The sequence below is a fragment of the Malaclemys terrapin genome, chromosome 7 (assembly GCF_027887155.1).
Source record: "Malaclemys terrapin pileata isolate rMalTer1 chromosome 7, rMalTer1.hap1, whole genome shotgun sequence".
Classification (NCBI taxonomy): domain Eukaryota; kingdom Metazoa; phylum Chordata; order Testudines; family Emydidae; genus Malaclemys; species Malaclemys terrapin.
This window is the reverse complement of record NC_071511.1, coordinates 92,575,292-92,596,709: the sequence shown is the minus strand read 5'-3', so window position 1 is coordinate 92,596,709 and position 21,418 is coordinate 92,575,292. Positions and strand designations below refer to the sequence as shown.

The 21,418-nt window shown below is 40.1% G+C and overlaps 1 protein-coding gene across 4 annotated transcripts in view; it reads right to left on the bottom strand.

Annotated features, from left to right (window-relative positions):
* Positions 1-21,418, bottom strand: part of A1CF (APOBEC1 complementation factor) — a 52,537-nt gene that overhangs the window by 7,761 nt on the left and 23,358 nt on the right. For 2 of the 4 annotated variants that reach the window (XM_054034943.1, XM_054034946.1), the window contains 6 exons: positions 21,018-21,182; positions 15,154-15,251; positions 12,930-13,203; positions 9,406-9,614; positions 4,295-4,431; positions 707-840 (listed from right to left, as the gene is read on the bottom strand). In XM_054034943.1, the coding sequence (XP_053890918.1) occupies positions 707-840; positions 4,295-4,431; positions 9,406-9,614; positions 12,930-13,203; positions 15,154-15,251; positions 21,018-21,182 (1,017 nt within the window). Of the gene's footprint in view, positions 1-696; positions 841-4,294; positions 4,432-9,405; positions 9,615-12,929; positions 13,204-15,153; positions 15,252-21,017; positions 21,183-21,418 lie in introns of all 4 variants that reach the window. The other 2 variants (XM_054034944.1, XM_054034945.1) reach the window with 2 other exon arrangements.

Sequence of the window (21,418 nt, the reverse complement as noted above, 5' to 3'; positions counted from 1 at the left end):
TCCTCAAGATACTGCAAACAATTCAGTAGTATGATTAATGCATGCTTCGTGTGCAGTTTGGCTCAAGGCGTTCCCAGGATCTCAGAAGCACATTCACAGTGGAGAACAGTGTAAATGCAGTGTCTATAAATTGGATTTGTGTTTCTGCCTGATATTTTCCATAATATTTCTAGTCATTTTGGCTAGTTATTAAAGCTATTTATCAGAGATGGGCCACCAGACTGGAACAATGAGTCCTAATGCTTTTGAATTTTGGGAAAGTTTGGATCAGGACCTAAATTTAGTGACTCCCCTCATTTCTCTAGTAGGTCAAATCAAAACTGTAGCTCCAAACACTCCCAACTTTGAGGAAGTTCTGATGCAGATCCAGATCCAAACATTTTAAGCTCAAGCCCATCTCCAAAACTTATTTAAACAAGTTTTCTCCTCCCATCCTCTCTCACTTGATCCTACAGTGAAGTCATAGTACATCATTTGAAAACATGCATTCTTATGTCAGCAAACTATCATAACCCAGAGTATTATATTATGTTCCCCACAAATAGGGGACAGGAATGGATACATAGATATGTAAACAGATAGACAATATGTGCATTTCCATTCAGTAGTTTTGAATCTGAACATAGCTGCAATCCTGCTATATGTAATTAAGTAGCAAACAAAAATATATCCTCAGAAGAGCATCTCAGTACAGACCTTCACGTACCTGGAAAAGCAGGAGCTGTGGCAGGAGTCTCTGCTCCCTCTGTGGGAACGCCCAAGGTCTGAAGAGTATATTCTGCAGCATATGTCTTGGCTTCCTCAACATAAGCACTAAGCTTAGGAGGTGTGAAGGGATGTCTATGAATCAGAAATAAAACATTAGCTGTTTTTACTATTCAAAGGATCAGACACAAACTCCTCACAGACCAGGACACACCAACTCAGAGTGGCACCAGCCCCTGCCAGAAGAGATGCAAAACCTGCAGACATACCTCCTCTGCTACAATGATCAAAACCTCCCACAATGCACCTTTCAAGCTCCATGGGCCTTACACCTGCCGACCACAACATGTGATGTATCTCATCCAATGCACTAAATGCCCCCAAAACAACTATGTGGATGAAACCAAACAGGCACTATGCTCTCAAATAAATTCAAATGATAAAAGACAAAAACACTGTATCACCCATGGGTGAACACTTTTCACAAAATAATGACTACATATCTGACCTCTCAGTCTTTATCCTCAAAGGAAACCTGCACAACACCTCCAAAAGGTGAGTCTGGGAGTCTAAATTCATAACTTTAGAAGACTAAAAATCATGGACTGAACAGAGACACTGGATTTACAGCTTATTACAACCAGCTATAACCCACTTACTCTCATCACCCCTCCCCCCGCAGATGTCTTTGTTTTCCCTCTCTTTCCCCCCTATGACCGGAGCAGTGTTAAGGGTTACTAATGCTAGTCTGTTCTACCATGTATTTAGCTGTGGCGATCTGGGTATGTCTATACCGCAATTAGACACCTGGGCTTACCTGTGCCAGCTGACACAGGCTCGTGGGGCTGTTTAGTTTTGATGTAAACATTTGGGCTTAGGCCGGAGTCTGAGCACTGGGCCCCTCCCACCTTGCAGGGGCCTTAATGCCCAGGCTCCTGCCTGAGCCCGAACGTCTATATTGCATTAAACAGCCCTTAGCCTGAGCCCGGTGAGCCTGGGTCAGCTGGCACGGGCCAGCTCCAGGTTTTTAATTGCAATGTAGACACACTCTCAGAGTACAATTTCCAGCCCTACAGAACAGCTCTGAGTAAGCTTAAAAGCTTGTCTATCTCACCAACAGAAGCTAGTCCAATATAAGATATTACCTCAACCACCTTGACTCTTGGATATCCTGGGACCAATGGGGTTACAACAAAACTGCATCCTAATCTAAGGATGACAGTGTGACAATTCATACCCCCTGTCAAGTATTTTGCTCAAATAGAAAAATGGTGCATTATTGATATTCTGAGAGAATATGTATTTGAGAAAAACACTACTATAAAAGAAAAACACACACTTACTATTAATGTATGCACTAGTACAAAATGTTAGCAGCCTGAAGTTCACGGTTCATGCAGGAAAAAAAGCCATGTACCTTGAAAACTTGCATATTTCTGCTTATTTTTGCAAACTCCCTCAAACTGGAGGTGTAACTTTTAAATATGGAGTGGATATTTGCTAAATATGACTCATCAACAATTCGTTTTGATTACATGATGTGGTGTGATCTGGTGAAATGTATCCAAAATATTGTTATAGGTTAGCAGTGGAAATATACCCTATTTGATTCCTAGTTGGTATAATTATAGACGGGGTTAGTGGCACGGCCTATCATTAAGATTGCCCAACACTTCCCATTGTCAGACCCTTATACTTTGTTTATACTTTGTTAAATTTTAACTGTTTGGACTGAAATTTTCCAAGCTAGTTGTCTGCCTCAGACTGATTTTAATTTTTTAATTTGGAAAATTAAAAAATGGTTCAGCCATTTCCAAAAGTTGAGTTTATGGGAAAATATATTGTTTTACTGACTGTTAAAAAATCCTGGAGATCTTTTCTTTGAAAAGCTGTAATGCCCCAATGCTTTGGAGCAGGGGCTTGAAATTTGGTAGAGGGTCACGGTGGCCTTTGCATCAGGGATCTGATTTTTGCCATCCCTGTGAAAAATCTGACAAAATTTGGCTGAGTTAAAAGCCTTTGAAAAACTGCAGTTCACACATGCTCAGTAGAGTCTTGTCAGAGGTTTGCAGCTAAGTTCACCAAAGATTCCGTGCACATTGGGAATGCTCCAGTCAGAAGATGAGCATGACTATCCCTGCGCTTGCAGCTCTGCTCTTATAAGGGCTGGACGGGGCAGGGCCAGGCTGTATTTGAGTACCAGAACTGAGAGCATGGAGCCTGTCTCTTCTGTGTTCTCAGTGCCACCACCTCCCCCATTGGGCTCAGGCAACATGGAGGAAGAGACTTCTGGTTTTGAATGTAGGGGGCACAAGGGCTGGGCCAAGGGGGTCAGAGGGAGTAGATTGGAACAAGGAAGTGGGGGGATGGAAACTGGGACTGGAAGCTGGCAACAGGGGGAGAAGGATACTGGGAGTTGTGGGGAGGGAGGGTCAGATCTGACAAGGAGCTGGGGTATAGGGGGAGAACTGGCATTGACTAGACAAACAGACTGGGATAAGCAGCCAGTGGTGGGTGGACACTGAATTTGGACGAGGAACTCAGGGTCTGTGAGACAGCGAGGATAAGCAAGATATATAAGGGTAGTGTGGTGACTGGAAACCAGGGGCTGAGTATGGGGGGGGGCAGATTAACTATGGGGCTAGGAGGGCAGGAACTGGGACTGGCTGGACAAATGTCTGGGGAGAAGGATCTGGGGGGGAGATTGAGCCTGAAAGGAGGAAGACTACAGCTAGCTGGGCAAGGGGACTGGGACTGGTATGAGAAGCCTGAGGAGTGGAGACTGGGACTGGGTAGGTAAGGAGACTGGGATGAGTAGTAGGGTGGGGAAGAGTTGAGCCTTGGACAGGAATAAGTTGGAGGGGACAAGGCAGAAAGAGTCAAGCTTGAGGAAAATGGGCAGAAGAGTTTGAGCCTCTACAGACCAGGGAATAGAATCCAAGATTCCTGACTCTCACCATTCCTCTGCTGTCAGCAAATACCTGTGAAACCCACTAGCAGAGTGTGTGATGAATCCTGCTCTAGTGCTGGTTCATGTAGAGGATAACAGCCCACTACTGCTATTAGCTCACGTGACAGAAGTCTGAGGTGGGTCTAAAGATTCCAAACCTGCTGATGAACCATGTGGGTATCAATGTGATGCCACTTGATGGAATTTCTGTTTATTCAGTTTGCTTTTTAAAAATCCTAAGAAATTACCCAGCAAAAACTATTTAAAAAAACATTATTAAGGTTGCAAAGTCAATTACTTAAAAGTTAGGAAATTCCAGAATTAAGGTTGCCTGTGCAACTTTAATTTGTCTCCTTTATACATATGCTTTGATACAGCCTTTAATTACCTGATCATATACTATTTTTTTTACAGGACTCTTGCCTCATTTAGTAGACAGGATGGATAGTGCATACTGAATGAGTAGCTATCTAATGTTTTGTTTTATCCTCCTTGTTCAATGTAGAACTTTATCCTTCCTCTCCAAATCTAAAATTATAATAAACAGTGGCCTATGTAGTTGATTCTAGCAATGATGCTAAATAAATTGAAAATTTAAAGAGCTGATTAAAAACCATATGAAATGGAATAGTTACATACATAGTAGGATTCTGGCTGGCAAGGGCAGGAATAGTGATTTTATATAGGAATAGTTGTCTTTGGTCCTGGCCAATTGCAGAATGAAGCTGATAAACAGGTTGTCCCCAGTTATTTTTCTGGCAGATTTCTTCTAAGACCTATGAGAGAAATATGTATACCAGTTACAACCACATTTTAATGTTCTGGCCCATCTCCGGCCCTACCTGCTGCAAAAATATATTGCTTTCCATGAGTTTTCATCTGTAGATTATATGCACCAAATTCTTAGTTTATATATATATATATATATATATATATATACACACACACACACACCAAGTTTTGGAGGTTGAAAGGGTCATAAAATCTAAGAATAATGTAAGCAACTTAAATGTTCAACAATCAATTAATTCATGAAGATAATTGTCACACCACTGAATCTGATGTATTTTCAGTTTAGTCCATTAACTGTTTTACTTTGATGCAGCATTGGAATAATTTCCTTTGACTTCTATTCATTACCCCATTTATGCGCTCCAGAATTCTGCATTTTTAATGTCTGTTAAAGAATTGTGACTGTATTATCCTTCACTTTTTCTCTGCTTCTTCTCCTGCTTAGTGGTGTGCAGTGAATGAATAGTGGGGGTGTATCGCTCTCCAAATTATTTGCCTAAAACCTAGTTATGTTACATTTCTGCCCAGTTTATTGCAGAGGCTACTTGCTTGCTGATGCTCCTGCTCTGTAATAGAAATTCTGGTATTGCCCTCTTCCTTTACATTGTGTGGAAGCAGGGGAAGAAAGAGAGGGTTTAACTGAGAGTGGAGTTTGTTTCTTCCACAATATATTATTCCACAAAATAAATGATTGTACTCAAATGTTATCACCCTACTTTATATTCCTTCTTCCAAATCACTGAATATATAGAGTGTCCCAAATCAGTCTGAATACTGATAATTAAGAGCTCTATAAGGGGCTCACTATTCTAAATAGCTTTCTATTAATGATGCCCAAGCCAGTTGTTTGTTCAGACAATGTCATCCACCAATTTTATGGATATGAATCTTGATTGGCTCCTATAGGTGCCAGTTGACTTTAGAATTAAAGGGGGGGGGTGCATACAGAGGAAGGCCCATATCCCCTTGGGTGCTCCGCTGCTCATCGGCCAACGAGGGAGATGTAAGGTGACTGGTTCTTGCTTCCCACAATCATTTACTTAAACCCCAGTACAGGCCTCTTGCCCCATGTTTAGCTAAACTCACCCACCCTCCCTCCTGATAGTTATATAATATAGGAACTGTGTTTTTATGTTGCTTTGCATCTGACTAATTGCCTGTTTAAAAGTTCAGGAAGGAATTTTTCCCATTGGGTCCAAATTGGCTATGGCCTAGTGGAGTTTTTTGCCTTCCTCATAGTAACGGGAAGGCACATTCAGGTTAAATAGGTATAGGATTTAGGAATTTCATTTGAGGAAAGTTGTGAATGTTAGTTCATCGCAACTTGAAGCCGGTGTCTGGTGTGGACAGAAGGCCAAAGGGCCAGCGACCAGAAGAGCTAAAAGCCTTTTGCTGGTGGACCCCAGGTCTATGGGCAAGAGGGAGACTAGATTTGAGTTTGCAAATGGCAGTGGTACATAAGTCTGTGCAGACCCTCTTTAGTACCCTCTGTCCCCTTTGTTGGAAAGTGGGGGAAGATGAGAAGGTTCAGCAAAGCCAGCTGAATTCTTGGGGTAGACAGTGGAGAGTCTGCTCTGAGTTATGGGTTATATAATAGGAGCTATGTAAACCCCTCACTGAACCCACATATATGCCCATTATTGGGAGATGTGTGACAAGGTTGGTGAAAGATTAACATTGGAGAAGAGCACTAACAAAGTTGCAACCTGCTGCCTAAAAACAATTGCTGTGTCTGTCCTCATTCACTTGTGTAGCCTGATCAAGTAGCTCTACCATCTACCACATTCAGTGACCTTAAAATGGAAACACACCACTGCACAAAAGACTATCAGGAGTTTTCCAGTTAAATTTTCATCAAGGCTGCCTCCTCTAAACTGTTTAGTGTTGTAATGATTTGCACTTAAATTTGCTCAAAGAGCTTTACAAACACTAGTAAATTTACCTCCCTGCTCTCTTCTTAGCTGGGAAAGTATTAATTCCACTTCTTTATAAATGGGGAAATTGAGGCACAGGGCAGTAAATAGACTTCAAAAAGTCATAGAGGAAGGTCTCCTGATTCTATTATCTGATCTATCCACAAGAACATCCCTCTTCTAATGTGATAGACCTTATCTTTGTTTTATAAATGTGTGCAGGCTATTCATTCTTATAGTACTGCTCTGGACGCACAAGCTTATGTTTTTCAAGGCATCACAATCCATCCATCAAAACTGCATTAGTGATTTTTCACATTTAAAATTTTACATATGTTCAATTTCGTTTTAAAATTCTTATTTCCATAAAAAACTCAGATTTGAGTTTGCAAATGGCAGTTGTTCATAAATTGGGTAGTTAGGCAGCTACCTGATTCTCATGTATAAATGCAGCTTGTGTGCAAAAGGGCAAATGTTTGTGTATGCAAGAACTTACATATGAAAAATTGCACATGCAGAATCTTAAATATAAAAAATTACTGGCAAAATTTTAGAAGCTGCTTTTAAAATATTTAGCCACCACCAGGGCCGGCTCCAGGCACCAGCTTACTCAGCAGGTGCTTGGGGCGGCCACTTTGGAGAGGGCGGCACATCCAGCTGTTCGGCGGCAATTCGGCGGACTGTCCCTCACTCCTGCTCGGAGCAAAGGACCTCCCGCCGAATTGCCGCCGCAGACTGCGATCGCGGCTTTTTTTTTTTTTGTTTGGCTGCTTGGTGTGGCCAAAACCCTGGAGCCGGCCCTGGCCACCACAGTCCAAAGCTAGTTTATGAATAGCTGGTTAGGCCCATTTTAAGATGTCCTATCAGTCTTGAAATCCCATGTGAGACATGTACATATATATAAAAACTTAGCTGGGGAGAGGAAACAGAATTTGGAAGGGCCTCTCTGAAATGGACCTAGATTAATGAATAATATTGACCAGATTCAAAGGGGAATCTAAGCTACTGTAATTTATACCTTCTATCCTACCACCATGTGTGTGTGTGTGTGTGTGGGGGGGGGAGTTTAATTTATATCTGCGTATTAGTTGTTTTTCCTTCTAAACAATTTTTTTTTTACTCCTTAGCCTGTCAGCTACAATACCCTAGACTCTTTTAGATTCAGTAGGCCAAATGCAGAAGTGATGTGAAAGGGAGTGTAAGTTCTATATTTGGACATGGGTGTGCTCTCAGTGAGTCCGCTGCTCAACTGGTATAATTTACATACTGAAGAAAGTATGAATTACACCAGAGTAGGGTCCCAGGCTTAGATTCACTTAAACCCACCTCTGAATTTGTCCCTGTAATAACATTTTGTATGTTCCTAAGGAAACAGCTTTATCAGGAAGATTTTCATATTAAATAAATGTCGGTATCAGTTATATTTCAGGTTGTCTCTTGTATATCCTTAAAACCTTTAGAGATAATTCATTGATAACTAAGATAAGCTTCTGGGCACAGGGACACAGGATTCTCAGGAGACTCACATAGTCATACTTGTGATTGGAGAGAGAGAGAGAGAAGTTTTCAACCGTATTTTAGAGGCAATATGCATTCTACTACATGTTTCCTGGGCTAATTAACAGACCTCTTTTATAATGAGCAGTGTCGCTTTTAAATATCAAGGGCAACATTTTCAAAAACATCTAAGTGATTTAGAAGCATAAATACCACCATGTGAGATTAAGTGGTGCATCATGGAAGATATCCTCCAACCAGGGAGCCCAGTCTATAAAGGAGAATGAGAGCATGAGGTACCCAAACTACACCTCCTATCGGGCACTGCGGTGCTATTTTTAAATTGAAATGTTTAGGTTTTCAGGTATTCCATATTTTGATGAAATATCAGAGTTTTCTACGGAGAACAGAATTGTTTGGCAAAAAAACATTTAGTCAAAAATCCAATTCTCCACTGAAAAATAGTTTTGACAGAAAATTTGTGACCAGCCTTAGCCTGTAGGTACTACTGTGATGGTAAGTATTAATAACAATAAGTTTATATCCAATCCAGAATTTCCCCAAAATTCACGATGGTCTGAATTGAGAATTTTGCGTTGCCCAATTAAAGAGAGAGAGTGTTCACCAAGAAGGCCAGACCCTCAAAATTCCAGGGAATTTTGTTCTGATCTGGGATTCTGTTTTGAGCCTCTCTCTAATTTCAACAAGTTTGTTATCTGTGTTGAGCCCAGTCTTGCATGTCTTACCTATAAATAACGTTGTGACTTCCGTAAGAGTTCTGCTTTTGTCAAGGACTAAATGATTGGATCAGTACATTAACTTTAAAAGGAGGTTTCACTGCAGTAGTCTCAGCAGTAGTCTTTCATGTTCGATTATACGGTATGCATAAAGTTCTGCCCTCGGATCTGGCATGTAATGCTCATGGAAATTATGAAAGTCAATGGGAGCTGACATGCTGAGAATTGAGGGCATGTTTAAGTTCACAATTTTTTATTCTGTTACCATATTGGAATGATTATTATAATTTGAGGCCTTTAGCTATGTAGTGTTAATATTGTGATATATTATGCTGTGGAAAGCAGAAACTTTTTTTTAATATGACCCCATTCTTTATGTTTTTCTGTTTTAATGAGTCTTTTTAATTGCTTCCTAAAATAAATGTGGTTTTTAAAAATAAAACGTATTAGTAATAATTTCTAAGCAGATATCTCTTTATTAGTGCACCTCCCAAGGATATTCTGGGGCTGAAGTGATAGTAAAAGTAACTTCAATCCAACTTGTGTAGTCTTCAAGAATAGTTGGAACAGGACCTAAAACAGCAGAACCCTTCTTTAGGCATAACAATAGTAACTTGTAGTTATTTTCTGTAATGTCTCTTTCAAAGATAAAGCAGATCAGTGTGTGAACATACTTATGATCAACTATCAGCATTTTCAAAACAAGTAACCATTCAAACTGGGTCTAAATCTATTGCATTGTTCAGAAAGCATTAAAAAAAGACTAATATGGGTCTGACCAGAGCAATTTTTCCTAATTTATTGTACCTACCTGAGGAGCAAGTTTAATTCCATGTGGTTTTAAAGCGATATGGTTCATTGGGGTAAGCTCCATTCCAGGCAAAAGATCGTAGAGTTTGTCTTCACCCCTCTTTTCTCCTTTAACCTGGTATCCACGACCCAGGCCAGTGTAAGCCAAGTATCCACGTCCTCCTAGTCCTCTAACTCCCGCAGCCCCTACAGGTACATTCATGTAAATTTCTAGGAATGTAAGAAGCATTAAACTGAATCAAATCACCGGAAAATCACCCTGATTCTTACTGTAATGGAAAAGTTAGCCCCATTCACTGATTTCTGATAAGAAGATGGGTAGGAACACTGACTGACTGAGAACTGCTGCAGATTCATACCATACTATTCACCATGAAGTAGAACTCACAAGGGGAAGGTTCTTTATTACCTTTGGAGGAAAATACAATAATACCATGAATATAGAGCTAGTATCTACACAACTGTATCATTCTGGCTTTTATAATACTTCTTGGGGGTTTATTTATGTTTAGTGCCTGTAATTTCAGGCTGCAAGCTATGAGCAGCATAGTTTCCTTAGAAAATTCATTGCAGATTAGAAGATATGGTGAACCAGGAAACTCTAATCGATTACAGTATATAACTAATTATTCCTATGGTATCACTTCTCTATTGGATTATTAATAATTTAATCAATATAAACCAGATCTCTACCCCATCATCTTTTAAATTGTTTTCCTAATGTGCCTTGAGATGCTTTAGTTAGAAGGAATGTCATAGTTGTTTCTGACTGACTTTCCCATCTTCTCTGCTCTGTTCAGTCAACATGAGGCTTAACTTTCCATTGAATTCATGCACAGATTACTTTTGATTTTTTGCCATGTTTCTAACCTGATTTACAGTTGAAGAGTAAAGGGACAGTGAAAAATTAGATTGATTACTGCCCATTGATATAATTTAAGATTTTTCATGAACTTGGAATACATAGATTTCCCCCCCTTCTTTGAACTAATGACCATTTTCTCACATTACAACTGGTTCCTTTCAGAAGGATTGTTTGGGAATTTAGGAGATTAACAAGTGAGAGCATACTAAGGAAAAGTGAACTGAGTGATTTGGGAGTTTTGACACATTTTCCTAATGTAATTTTAGATTTATATATGCACAGTAAAGCTAAAGCATGGGCAGCAGCAGTGCAAATTTCCCAAACCATACCATTGAGCTAATGTGTCTTGATTTTTCTCTGAAGGGATCATTTATAGGGGGTTAGAGATTAGGTTAGTTAATTCAGTCTTAATCAACTCTACTGAGGACTTCAGACTGAGAACTGTGTTCTTTAGGACATCTTTCTATCTGGAAATGGGTTGAGAACACCATCTGATTTCACTTAGGACATCAATCTGCTGTCAGTTGTTAATGATCTCAGTCACTACTAGAAATGAGTGAGAAGATCTGGATTTTGAACACCCCAAAATTTAATTAAGCCCATTATAAAGTAAGTGGGCATATGTAACATTCACACCTTAGTTTTGGAAATGTTTTGGACCTAAGGTTTCATTCAGGCTCCTCTCTAGTCACTGCAAATTTGCACCAGTAATTTCAAAATTAAGTTTACCAATCCCTTATACTATCCATTCTGACAGGAAACAAAACACAAAACAAAACAAAAACTCTGCTAAGAAGCATGACCTTTTATCATGTTAAATAGTTAATGTTTTGCAGGGCCGGCTCTGGCTTTCTGGCCACCCCAAGCAAAAAACAAAACAAAACAGAACAGCAAAGCAAAAAAAAAAAAAGAAAAAACCTGCGGAGTGGCCAGAGCCAGGGTGCAGGGGGACTCCATGCCCTGCAGATGTGCCCCGGCTAGCGGGGGGAGGAAGTGGAGGGAGAGAGAGAAGGGGACGGCCAGGGCTTCAGCGGGGCGCTACCACACGGCCCCTTCCGCCGTGCCCCCGCGGGGAGGGCTCTGCGCCGCTCCGGTCGGCTGGGAGGGAAGGACGCGGGCTGCCCTGCCGGGTTTGCTGCAGGGTGCTCCCGTCCTCCACGCCGCTGCCCCCTACAGGGTGGCCGGAGCGGAACAACAACGACAAAAAAAAAAATAAACGGCCGTGCCGCCCTAGGATTGGGCGGAATGCCGCCTTCTACAAGCTGCCGCCCCAAGCACCAGCTTGCTCGGCTGATGCCTGGAGCCGGCCCTGATGTTTTGTCTACACTGTGATAGATCAAAATTGGAACCATATATCCAAATCTGTGGTGGTGAGACATAATAGGACACCAGACTGAACTACCAACCATTTGATTGTTGCAAAATTAAAACCCAACCAACAAGATAGTGCAACAAAACCACCCCCAGTTTTGATCTCTGTAGTCAACATACTTGAAAAGATACTTAATGTCGACAGTATAACCTACTGGTGCTTTTGGCCACTTCTTGGAGCACAGTGTGAAGCACTTCCTTGTTTTCATCTCTGTTTTGGAGGTTCATTTTTCATTCCCTGTAATGATGCTGTACTGCTGCTTAGAGCCCCAGAATGACTAGGGTAATGGCCTGGCTAGAAAATGTCCTGGTTGTGGGAAGATAAGAGTCAATACACAGAGCACTGGATCTCCTGGGACTGGTTAGTTTTCCTGAATCTCAGCCTTGAGCCATTAAAAGGAGGAGAAAATCAACTGCTAGGCTTCTGGGACTGAATCAACAGCCAGCTGTGGGCAAGGAGTTCTGTTTTGAGTGGAAAACTCTTGTTTTGTTTGTTTTTCCCCTCCTGGGACAAAATGGAGGAATTTTGGTTTGTTTATTTTGGAGCAAGAGTAATTCAGAGACTGTTAAAAGACTTTCGGCTTTCTCCTGGGCTGATGAGGGAGTATATATATATATATATATATGTTTGCTTAGCCGGCCTGAGGGTTCTCATCCCCTTTTAAAGGAGAGGTTCCAAAGACTGTGGCTATTTTCCAGTGTATGAAGGCTTTCAGTCGCTTTCTTAAAAGGATGCGTGACCTGAGGCTATGCAGAATTATAGAACTCTGGGCTATATGCGTAGGTCTGTCCCAGTGAATGGAGATTGTGGTAGGTGTAAAAAAGAGGAAGTAGCTGAGAAAAGCAGGAAATTTGAGAGACTATTGTGTATGCCAGAAAGATTATTGAATGTTTCAGTGCTAGCAATTGGAACTCCTAAGAACGGTGGGCTGGAGTTTCTTCATAGTGAGGAACCATTGGACAATGACCTTGGGACACTCTTCAGATCATTAAAGACTCAGGAGCAGCCCCAACTTACGGTCCTCTCTGAAGTGCCTGAGTGATGGGGGTATGCTTCAACTCATATAATCCGAGATGGTTTATGCTAATTTCTCCATTTAGTTAAAACTGGTGTATGCCTCAAGTTTTTAAAAACTTTTTAGCGGAACCAGCTTTAATGTGATGCATGGATGCACAGCTTTAATGTGGTGCATAGATATTTGATTTCATAAATTTACCTCCTACTCTAGCTATGAAGCTATTTCAAAGATAGATTTCTGGATTGCCATAGACATAGCCGCTGGAGTTACCTCTAATAGATGGAGGTCGGATAATGCCCCTACTGCTGAGGTCACCCTTGGTGGCAGGGAAATGAAGGTTAGGAATAGCTGCGTAGGCCTGAGGTGCATAGAAGACTGGAGCTCCAAGGTAGGTTGTGGCGGGATCATACACATGTCCAAATGTGTAAGTGTATTCTCCTTGTAGCACGGTACCTCGTCCCCCTGTGCCTCTGGTGTGTCTAACGTAACTGTCTTTGTCTACTGGTTTTGCTAATGTCACTTCGATAGGGGAACCATCCAGCACCTTTAAAACAAGGAGAAATGCATGGAAAAATGCAAGGGAAGCACAAATGCAGTACAATGTCCAACATCATAATGACTGTTTTGTAGAAGCCCAGCCAAGTTCTGCATTTTGCTAACCACAGCTACTTAGGTGGGGTGGCTGAAAGAGTTTGAGAATCTTCTGCAGGGAGGCCATGTTCCCAGGGGCAGAAAGGCAAGATGGCCCCTGGCTGCTGTTGCAAAATATGTGAACCATGTCAGCCTGCTCGTCTTCTGCCTGCAGCTGCTGTGAGGTTAGAGGAATTTGGGCTATGTCTGCGCTTGGAGCTAGAGTGTGTGATTCCCAGCTCCCAGTGACATACTCATGCTAGTTCCCAAGGAGCTACTGCACTAAAAATAGTGCACTGCAGCTCAGGCAGTGGTGAGTGGCAGTGTGGGCTACCTGCCCCAGGCACAAACTTTCCTGGACCTCGTGGGTGGGTACTCAAGATGCTGGCCTGTGCCACTGCTGCCTGTGCTACCATGGCTACACCACTGTTTTTAGCTCTCTGAGAGCTAGCACAAGTATTCTTATTTGAATCAGAACCCCAGCTCCAAGTGTAGACATAGCCTTAGAGACCCTCCTCTTCTGCCCACAGTAATGTGTAAATTCAATCAACTGCTCATTTTAAAAGTGCACTTTCTGAGAAGGTTCAAAATTAGGTGAGGTCTGTTTGCCCCTTCCCTGACCCAAACATTACCATTTATATTAACCTGAAAACAATAATGAGCACATGAAAATGGAAGGCAGTTTTCCCTGTGATGTTAATGGTAAGTACCCCATCTTCAGTGTTGATTCCAACAGGTGATGCAAAATATGTATCAATGGGCTTCATGCAATTTTTCAGTGAGGTAGTGTAGTGCAGCATCCTTCAATGGAAAAGTGACTGCATTACCTATTTTCCCAAGACAGATGTTCAAGATAGTGAGTGCACACCTCAGAACATGTGGAGTATATTTGTACATGCACAAGGTGGCTTTATATAGCTTTATTCAGCTTCTAGATTGAAAAGCACTGCAATTACAAGAAAAATAGTCTCTCTGAAGGGAGTTTTTGAGCTGTATTATACCTGATCAATGACTGTTTGTTTTACCAGAGGCAAATGGATTTATTTTCTTAGCAAGCATGTATTCAGTTGCAATGCAGAGTCTATAGAGGGTGTGAATTAAATATCCCATATCTTTGAATGCATGGATCCTGAATTTCCTCTCTTGCTGTCATGTTCTCAGCACAGGAATATATTTTTAATATGTGTGTAGCTCCTATTAATGTAATTTGGGGTTATGTTAATACACTTTTTTAAACTACACTCATCAGAGCAGGGGTTATTCCTATTTGTTTGGAAAGGATTTGGCACATTTGAAGTGATTCCTCAGTAGAAGCAGGAATAAAAGAAGGATGAATAACACCCCATGATAAATATGTAATACTATTATATAATATTATACACAATATTTGCAACATATGAAAATAATAAAATAGTTAATAACTCTTAAGACCTGGTTATTGCATTATAATTTCAAAATTGTATATGGCATTAAAATTGGCTAAAGTCTGGGAAAAAACAGCTTTTACAGATCTTTGTTTGAATTCTGAACAGCTGTTTTAGTTTGACCATTGCACATTGCCTTCTTTTTTGTTGACACATAAGGAAAGGGTATTCAAAGTGCTAGCATGAGATTTTGTGACCTGTTATTCAGTATTAGTCATTTGTTCACTATTCTGTTTCTTGCATCGAGTCAGAACAGAACACTACTATATGATTTAGGTGACAGTTTCCCATTATGCAGATAAATAGTAAATAGTCAAAATGAATAGTTTGTGAACACCCAAAAGGCTGAAACTTGATTACATAAATTGCAAACAATTACAAAAAAGCAAATACAGTTGTATGACACCAATATACTATGAATGCTACTAGTCCAGCATTACCTTCCCATTTAAGGCTTTCATAGCTTCAACTGCATCGTCTCTGTTATTAAAGTGTACAAATGCATAGTCTCTGATTTTCTTTATTCTTTCAACTGCACCTACAAAAATGTTGGGATATTAGTTCTGCAACTGTCTTTTCAAAGGAATACAGATTTGAATTAACATTCTGGGTTGTGTTTTTAGCACTCAGTTTTATAAACCAAAGTTCTGATCTGCAGACACTTATGCATGTGAGTATCTCACTGAACTTAGTAAGATTACTTGTGTGTAAAGCTAAGCTTGTGCATAAATGATTGTAGCGTCATGATCAAAATGAGTAATTACTGAACCTGTCATGCTATAGTTTTAATTTGATCTGATTACCCAACTCAGAATGTTACACTTCTCAGAGTTTAAAAGTTTGAATGAACTAAGTTAGCTAAGTATTCTACAGACCTGGTATTGTCAAATACTTTTTAAAACTACATTGGTTTAGTTTTTCATTTATAAAAAGCGACAAAGAGTCCTGTGGCACTTTATAGACTAACAAATGTTTTGGAGCCAGGACCGGCTCCAGGCACCAGCCTGGCAAGCAGGTGCTTGGGGCGGCCGCTCCGGAGAGGGGCAGCATGTCCAGGTATTCGGCGGCAATTCGGCAGACGGTCCCTCACTCCCGCTCAGAGCAAAGGACCTCCTGCCAAATTGCCGCCACAGATCATGATCGCGGCTTTTTTTTTTTTTTTTTTTGGCTGCTTGAGGTGGCCAAAACCCTGGAGCCGGCCCTGTTTGGAGCATAAGCTTTCGTGGGTGAATACTCACTTTGTCAGATGCATGTAGTGGAAATTTCCAGAGGCAGGTATAAATATGCCTGCATATGTATTTCCACTACATGCATATTTATTTCCACTAAAACGTCTGTTAGTCTATAAGGTGCCACAGGACTCTGTCGCTTTTTACACATCCAGACTAACACGGCTACTCCTCTGATACTTTTTCATTTATGGTTACTGAAAAGTACAGTTAATTTAACAGAAAAAGTAAACCTAAATATATGTGATATTAACACACTAAAGTAAGAATAACCCTTTTTAACTAACAAGTCAAGGCTCCTTTGCAGGCCTATTTTCAGATATATGATCAGCTAGATCAGACTTGGTAAAAATCAGGGCTGAGAAGGAAACCATGGGCAGTAAATGGAAATAGAGCAACAACCTTTACAGAGTGCAATAGAATTATGATCTTAGCTTTTAAGTGAAGCTCTTGAGTATTCTAGAACCAGATATATGAAAAATTAAAAAAAAAATTACAGTGAGAAAGTGTATTCAAGTGCATTTCAACTCAGTGGAATTTTTATGTCTGGTAGTCTCCACTACAATGGCTGAATGCAACAGTCAGCTGGTTATGTAATATATTCTTGAATTATGTCAGATTCCATAGAACATTCACATTCTGTTTGCTTAAAATGTCATTTGGAGTCATATGCTTGCATGATGGATTCAGATTTCTTCTAGGTAAGTGTGAAACAAATTCCCTTTGGTTTTGTTTATTTCTTGCAGCTTGTTCTGACTTTTACATCCATGTAGCCTCAGCACAGCCAGCAAGTTTAGAAGCACTGGTTTCCTTTTACAATAATTTGTCTCTTTCTCACTTTGTATCAGAGCCTTTTCCTGTTTCCCCACTGGCTACATTGGAGGTGATGTGTGTGTCAGCACACATTATAAACTCAACGAACAGGTTTGTCATCTGTGCTGAAGAATTTCTGAATTTCAGGCAGTCCTGATTTCTGAATATTTGTTCTACCTTCTGATTGCCAAGCAATTTTGAAAAGCACATGAATATACAGACACATCAGCCAGACAGCAGGAGTGGGGGGAACAAGGGTCAGAGAGAGAAGCGTTACTCTAAATCCAATTAGTTTATAATCGATGGTGTATTGATTATGCATCAGTTTAAAGATTTTCAGTGAAAATGTAGGATTTTTTGATCAATACAACAGGTCTTACTGGGTCTGTTGTAAGGTACATTTATGCAAACAAGTGCAATTTGGACTGCCTCTGAGGAAAACTTTAATGAGAGTTAGAACTTCCATGAGAGAACCTGCACTGTGATTCTGACTCAGCATGAAGAGCAGAGCTGGCAGTAAACATGCACAATAAGCACCTGCTGGCATGGGAACAAAAAATGGGTATGCCAAAGGAAAGATGGTCATGGGACAGACCTGGACTATAAGCCAATTTCCTCATACTCTTTGAAAGCTTTGCATCCAAAATATCTAACTCAAGCTGCCCAAGTCTCTCTAAAATAAACTTTTCTTTTTCTGTCTGATATGGTCAGGCAGATAAAGAATGGACTGCATTGTGCTGTAGTCAAAATTGGGCCAAATTCTCAGCTGTTGTAAATTCATAGATTCCATGACCATAGAACTTCCTCATAATAATTCCTACAGCAAAATACAGAGGTAAAATAATCTCTTTGCTTCTATTCAATATTCCTGTGTTTATGCATCCCAGGATCACATTAGCTCTTTTGGCTACAGCATCATATTGGGAGCTCACATTCAGCTGATATTGCCCATGACCCCCAAATCTTTTTCAGTCATTGCTTCCCAGGATAGAATCCTGCACTGGATAAGTGTGGCCTAAATTCTTTGTTCCTAGATATATAAATTTACAATTAGATGTATCAAAACACATATTGTTTGTGCCCAGTTTACCAACCGATTCAGGTCACTCTGAATCAGTGACCAGTCCTCTTCATTATTTACCACTCCCACAATTTTTATGTCATCTGCAAACTTTATCAGTGATGGTTTTATGTTTTCTTTCAGGTCATTGGTAAAACAGTGTAGGGCCAAGAACTGATCCCTGTGGGACTCCACTGGAAACACACCCGCTCAGCAATGATTCCCCATTTACAATTACATTTTGAGAGATATCATTTAGCCAGCTTTTAATTCACTTAATGTGTGCCATGTTAATTTTATATTGTTCTAATTTCAGCATTCTTTGTTTAGTTTGTTTGTACAGAGACCCAGGTGATCACTGGTTTAGTGGTTAATTGAATTCCACAATTATTACAATGGAGACGACTCTATGACAGAAGGGTGTGAGGCAATCTGAGAAAACAAAAGGGCCATTCTTTGCAGCATTGCTCATCTAGAATCCAATTCAAAGTTTTCTGTACTTTTTTGAATCTACTTCTGCTGTAGTTTTTCACCTTTATTTACTGTGCTGCCAGTACCAATTTTTTTGGAACTGTGACATTCAGCACCAACCTGAGTAATTGATTTTCATACCAAAAATAGATGCATCTGTTTCTGTTTCCTGCAATCAAAGCTTTAAAAATTTATCTTCCTTATTCTTTTTAATGACTCTGTCTTCTCCATTCCCACTTGCTGGAAGTGCATTTCTATCCTCTACAGCTACTGAGACATCTACTATCATAGATACAGATCCTGGAAAAAAAGGTGGCACGTGAATGCTAAGTTAGGGCTTGTCTACACTTGAAATGCTACAGTAGCACAGCTGCACCACTGCACTGTACTGCTGCACCACTTCAGTGTAGACACTGCCTATGCTGATGGGAAATATTCTTCCGGCAGCCTCGCAGTGTCCACACAGTGACTTAGCTCGGCTTAGCTATATGGCTCAGAGGTGTGGATTTTTTAAACCCAGCCCGATGCAGTTAAGCCGACCTAATTTCCTAGAGTAGACCAGATCTTAATCTTATGGTTTTTCCTTCTTCGAATGCTGAATTGGAACACAGGGAATTGTGTTACTGCAGTAAGTAGTACTTACTGAAAGTTGCAGCAACATTTTTTGGGGTGGGGTGGGCATTAAAAGTAAGGTATTATTGGCTGTGAAACAAGAAGGTATCATAGCTAGTACTGGAAGCTGGGTGCACTACTTCAAAATGACACTCAGGTTGACTTTTCTAAAATGATACCAGCATGGGGAGTAAGGGTTAGGGAGGCAGAGTGGCTTGCTTTTGGGTATGTAGCTGGAGCTTTTCTAACATCACTTGAAACTTGATGGGATCTGCAAGGTGATGTACAGCTTTCGAATGAAAGGGGAAATATATCCAAGCACTTTGCTGCCCATTGGCCAGCCAGCCAGAAATGGGAGCCAATTGACTTCTTGCTCCCCATAATCATAAATTTAACCCCTTGCCTGGGATTTCTTGAGCAGAATTTTGGTTTATTACCATTAATTCCTTCACGAGAATGGAGCAGACAGGCAGAAAAGACTACATCATAATATGTATTCCTGTCTTTTGTGCCCACATTTACAGAGAAACTGTTCTTTGGCTTCCATGTCAGATATTAGTGGGAAACAAAACTCTGGGAAACAAAAATCTTTTATCCAGGCTTAGGACTGTGTGCACAAATTTGAAAAGTTAAATTCAGTAATGGGCCTCTCATTCTAGGTGCTGTGGCCCTAATTGTACAGAGTGCTCTAGACTCTTCGTGACATTCGAATGGCACAAAACAACCCAAAAGCAAGCATTGAATTTGGCACTGCAGCTTTATAAAATATAATAGTCTTCATGCTTTATTTTGCCCTTGGAGCATTCACAACATTACCACCAAAGTTAATGGGAAATGTGGGTTTAAGAAACTCTTTGGAATCTGATCCATAGTGGCAGCTCTAGATTTTAACTCCTCTAAACTGAACGATTTGTTACGGGATGTTGTATTACTGTCACAATGCTTTCCAGGTACAGGCTCACTGGGTAAAATGTACATTTCAGTAACAAGGTGTTGCAATACAGCATTATGTCCAGTGCAAGAGGATCAGGGGAAGGGAAAAATAATTTCAGACTGTTCCTGACATTTCTGATTATAATTTCATTCTAACCCCAGAGCTGTGCTTATTTCCCCAAAGGTCATATTTAGTTACTATAGACACAGTTTTTTAAAACATGCAACATCCTCAAAAATGAGTTGTCCCAGATTTTTAATCTGTCTAAAATAATAAAAATAAATAAATCTGTGGAGAGGAAAATGATAAAACTGTAGAAATATATCATTAAAGCAAATGCAATTTAAAAGCTTCCATAAACTGTTTTGGAATCCATTTCCTTTGAGCAAATTTGGTTGAAGTGAAAAATGATGGAGTTTTATATATACTTTAGGTGACTATAAACATGTTTTTTAGGGAGTGCTAATAGGTTAAACGTGCTGGAGCAAATTGGGATTAATAATGGGGGAAGAAGCTGCAAGTAAAATGATTTATCTAACAACTTCATGTTTGCTAAAAGTATTATACTGAGGGATTAAAAAGACAGGAATAACTCATATAGGAATTTCTAATAGATCTTTCAGCTGCAGCCTAATGTGAAAAAGAGAAATTTATGGAGCCAGAGACAAAGCAGAAGAGTTAAGATGCTCTGCAATACATCTTTCAACTTTGAGGAGAAAGTTAATAGAAGTGAGTTAAATCATGAATGATTTCCTGATTCTGAGCACAAGAAAGTAGTGCAGAGATTATTGTATTTCTTGAAGTGCCAAAATGCACTTTGTTATATAGAGTAGAATCCTTAGGACTTTTCATACACCATTTTGGACTGCCGCAGAGCTATTTGACTTGCCAAACCGCCCTGAAAATGTCAGCTGTGCTGTCAATTAGAAAACAAGCAGCTTACTGTATGATCTAATGCCAGCAGTGGCTGTTTTAGGAACTTAAAATGGGTGAAAATTGTTTCAGCACTTGAATGTTTTACAGGGTAAAGAACAGCTATGTTATCCTTTACGTTGGTGTTCCATCAATTTAATATTTCAGAGAAACAGACCAACTACTGTTAGTTTACTATAACTGAACAATATCTACCAATTTAATGGACTTAAACCCTCAACAGCTAAAAACCTACTTTATGTCATTTCCTACCTGGTTTAATATTGTTGAATTCTTTTTCAATCGTCTCTTCAGTGGTTGATAGCATAAGGTTTCGCACATAGAGGATTTTAACTGATGACATTGTATCTTCATCAACTTCAACTTCTGGTTCTGCCCAGTCTACAGCAATAGGATGTCCCCATAATTGTATTCTTCCTGCAAAAAATAATAAATAATTGAAAGTACCATTGTTCAGTTGGTTTCTAGGCACATTGATCTTTTGTATAAAATTATGCTGTGGTAGTAGAATGGACTGATTATACAGAAGGTCTAAAATTTAATGCTCAAACAGTGGCACATATACCATGTGTATCCAGAAACAGATAGTCAGATGTCCAGATTTTATTCTTCTAACACTGCAGATATGCAGCATCCAACAAGGATGGAGAGAA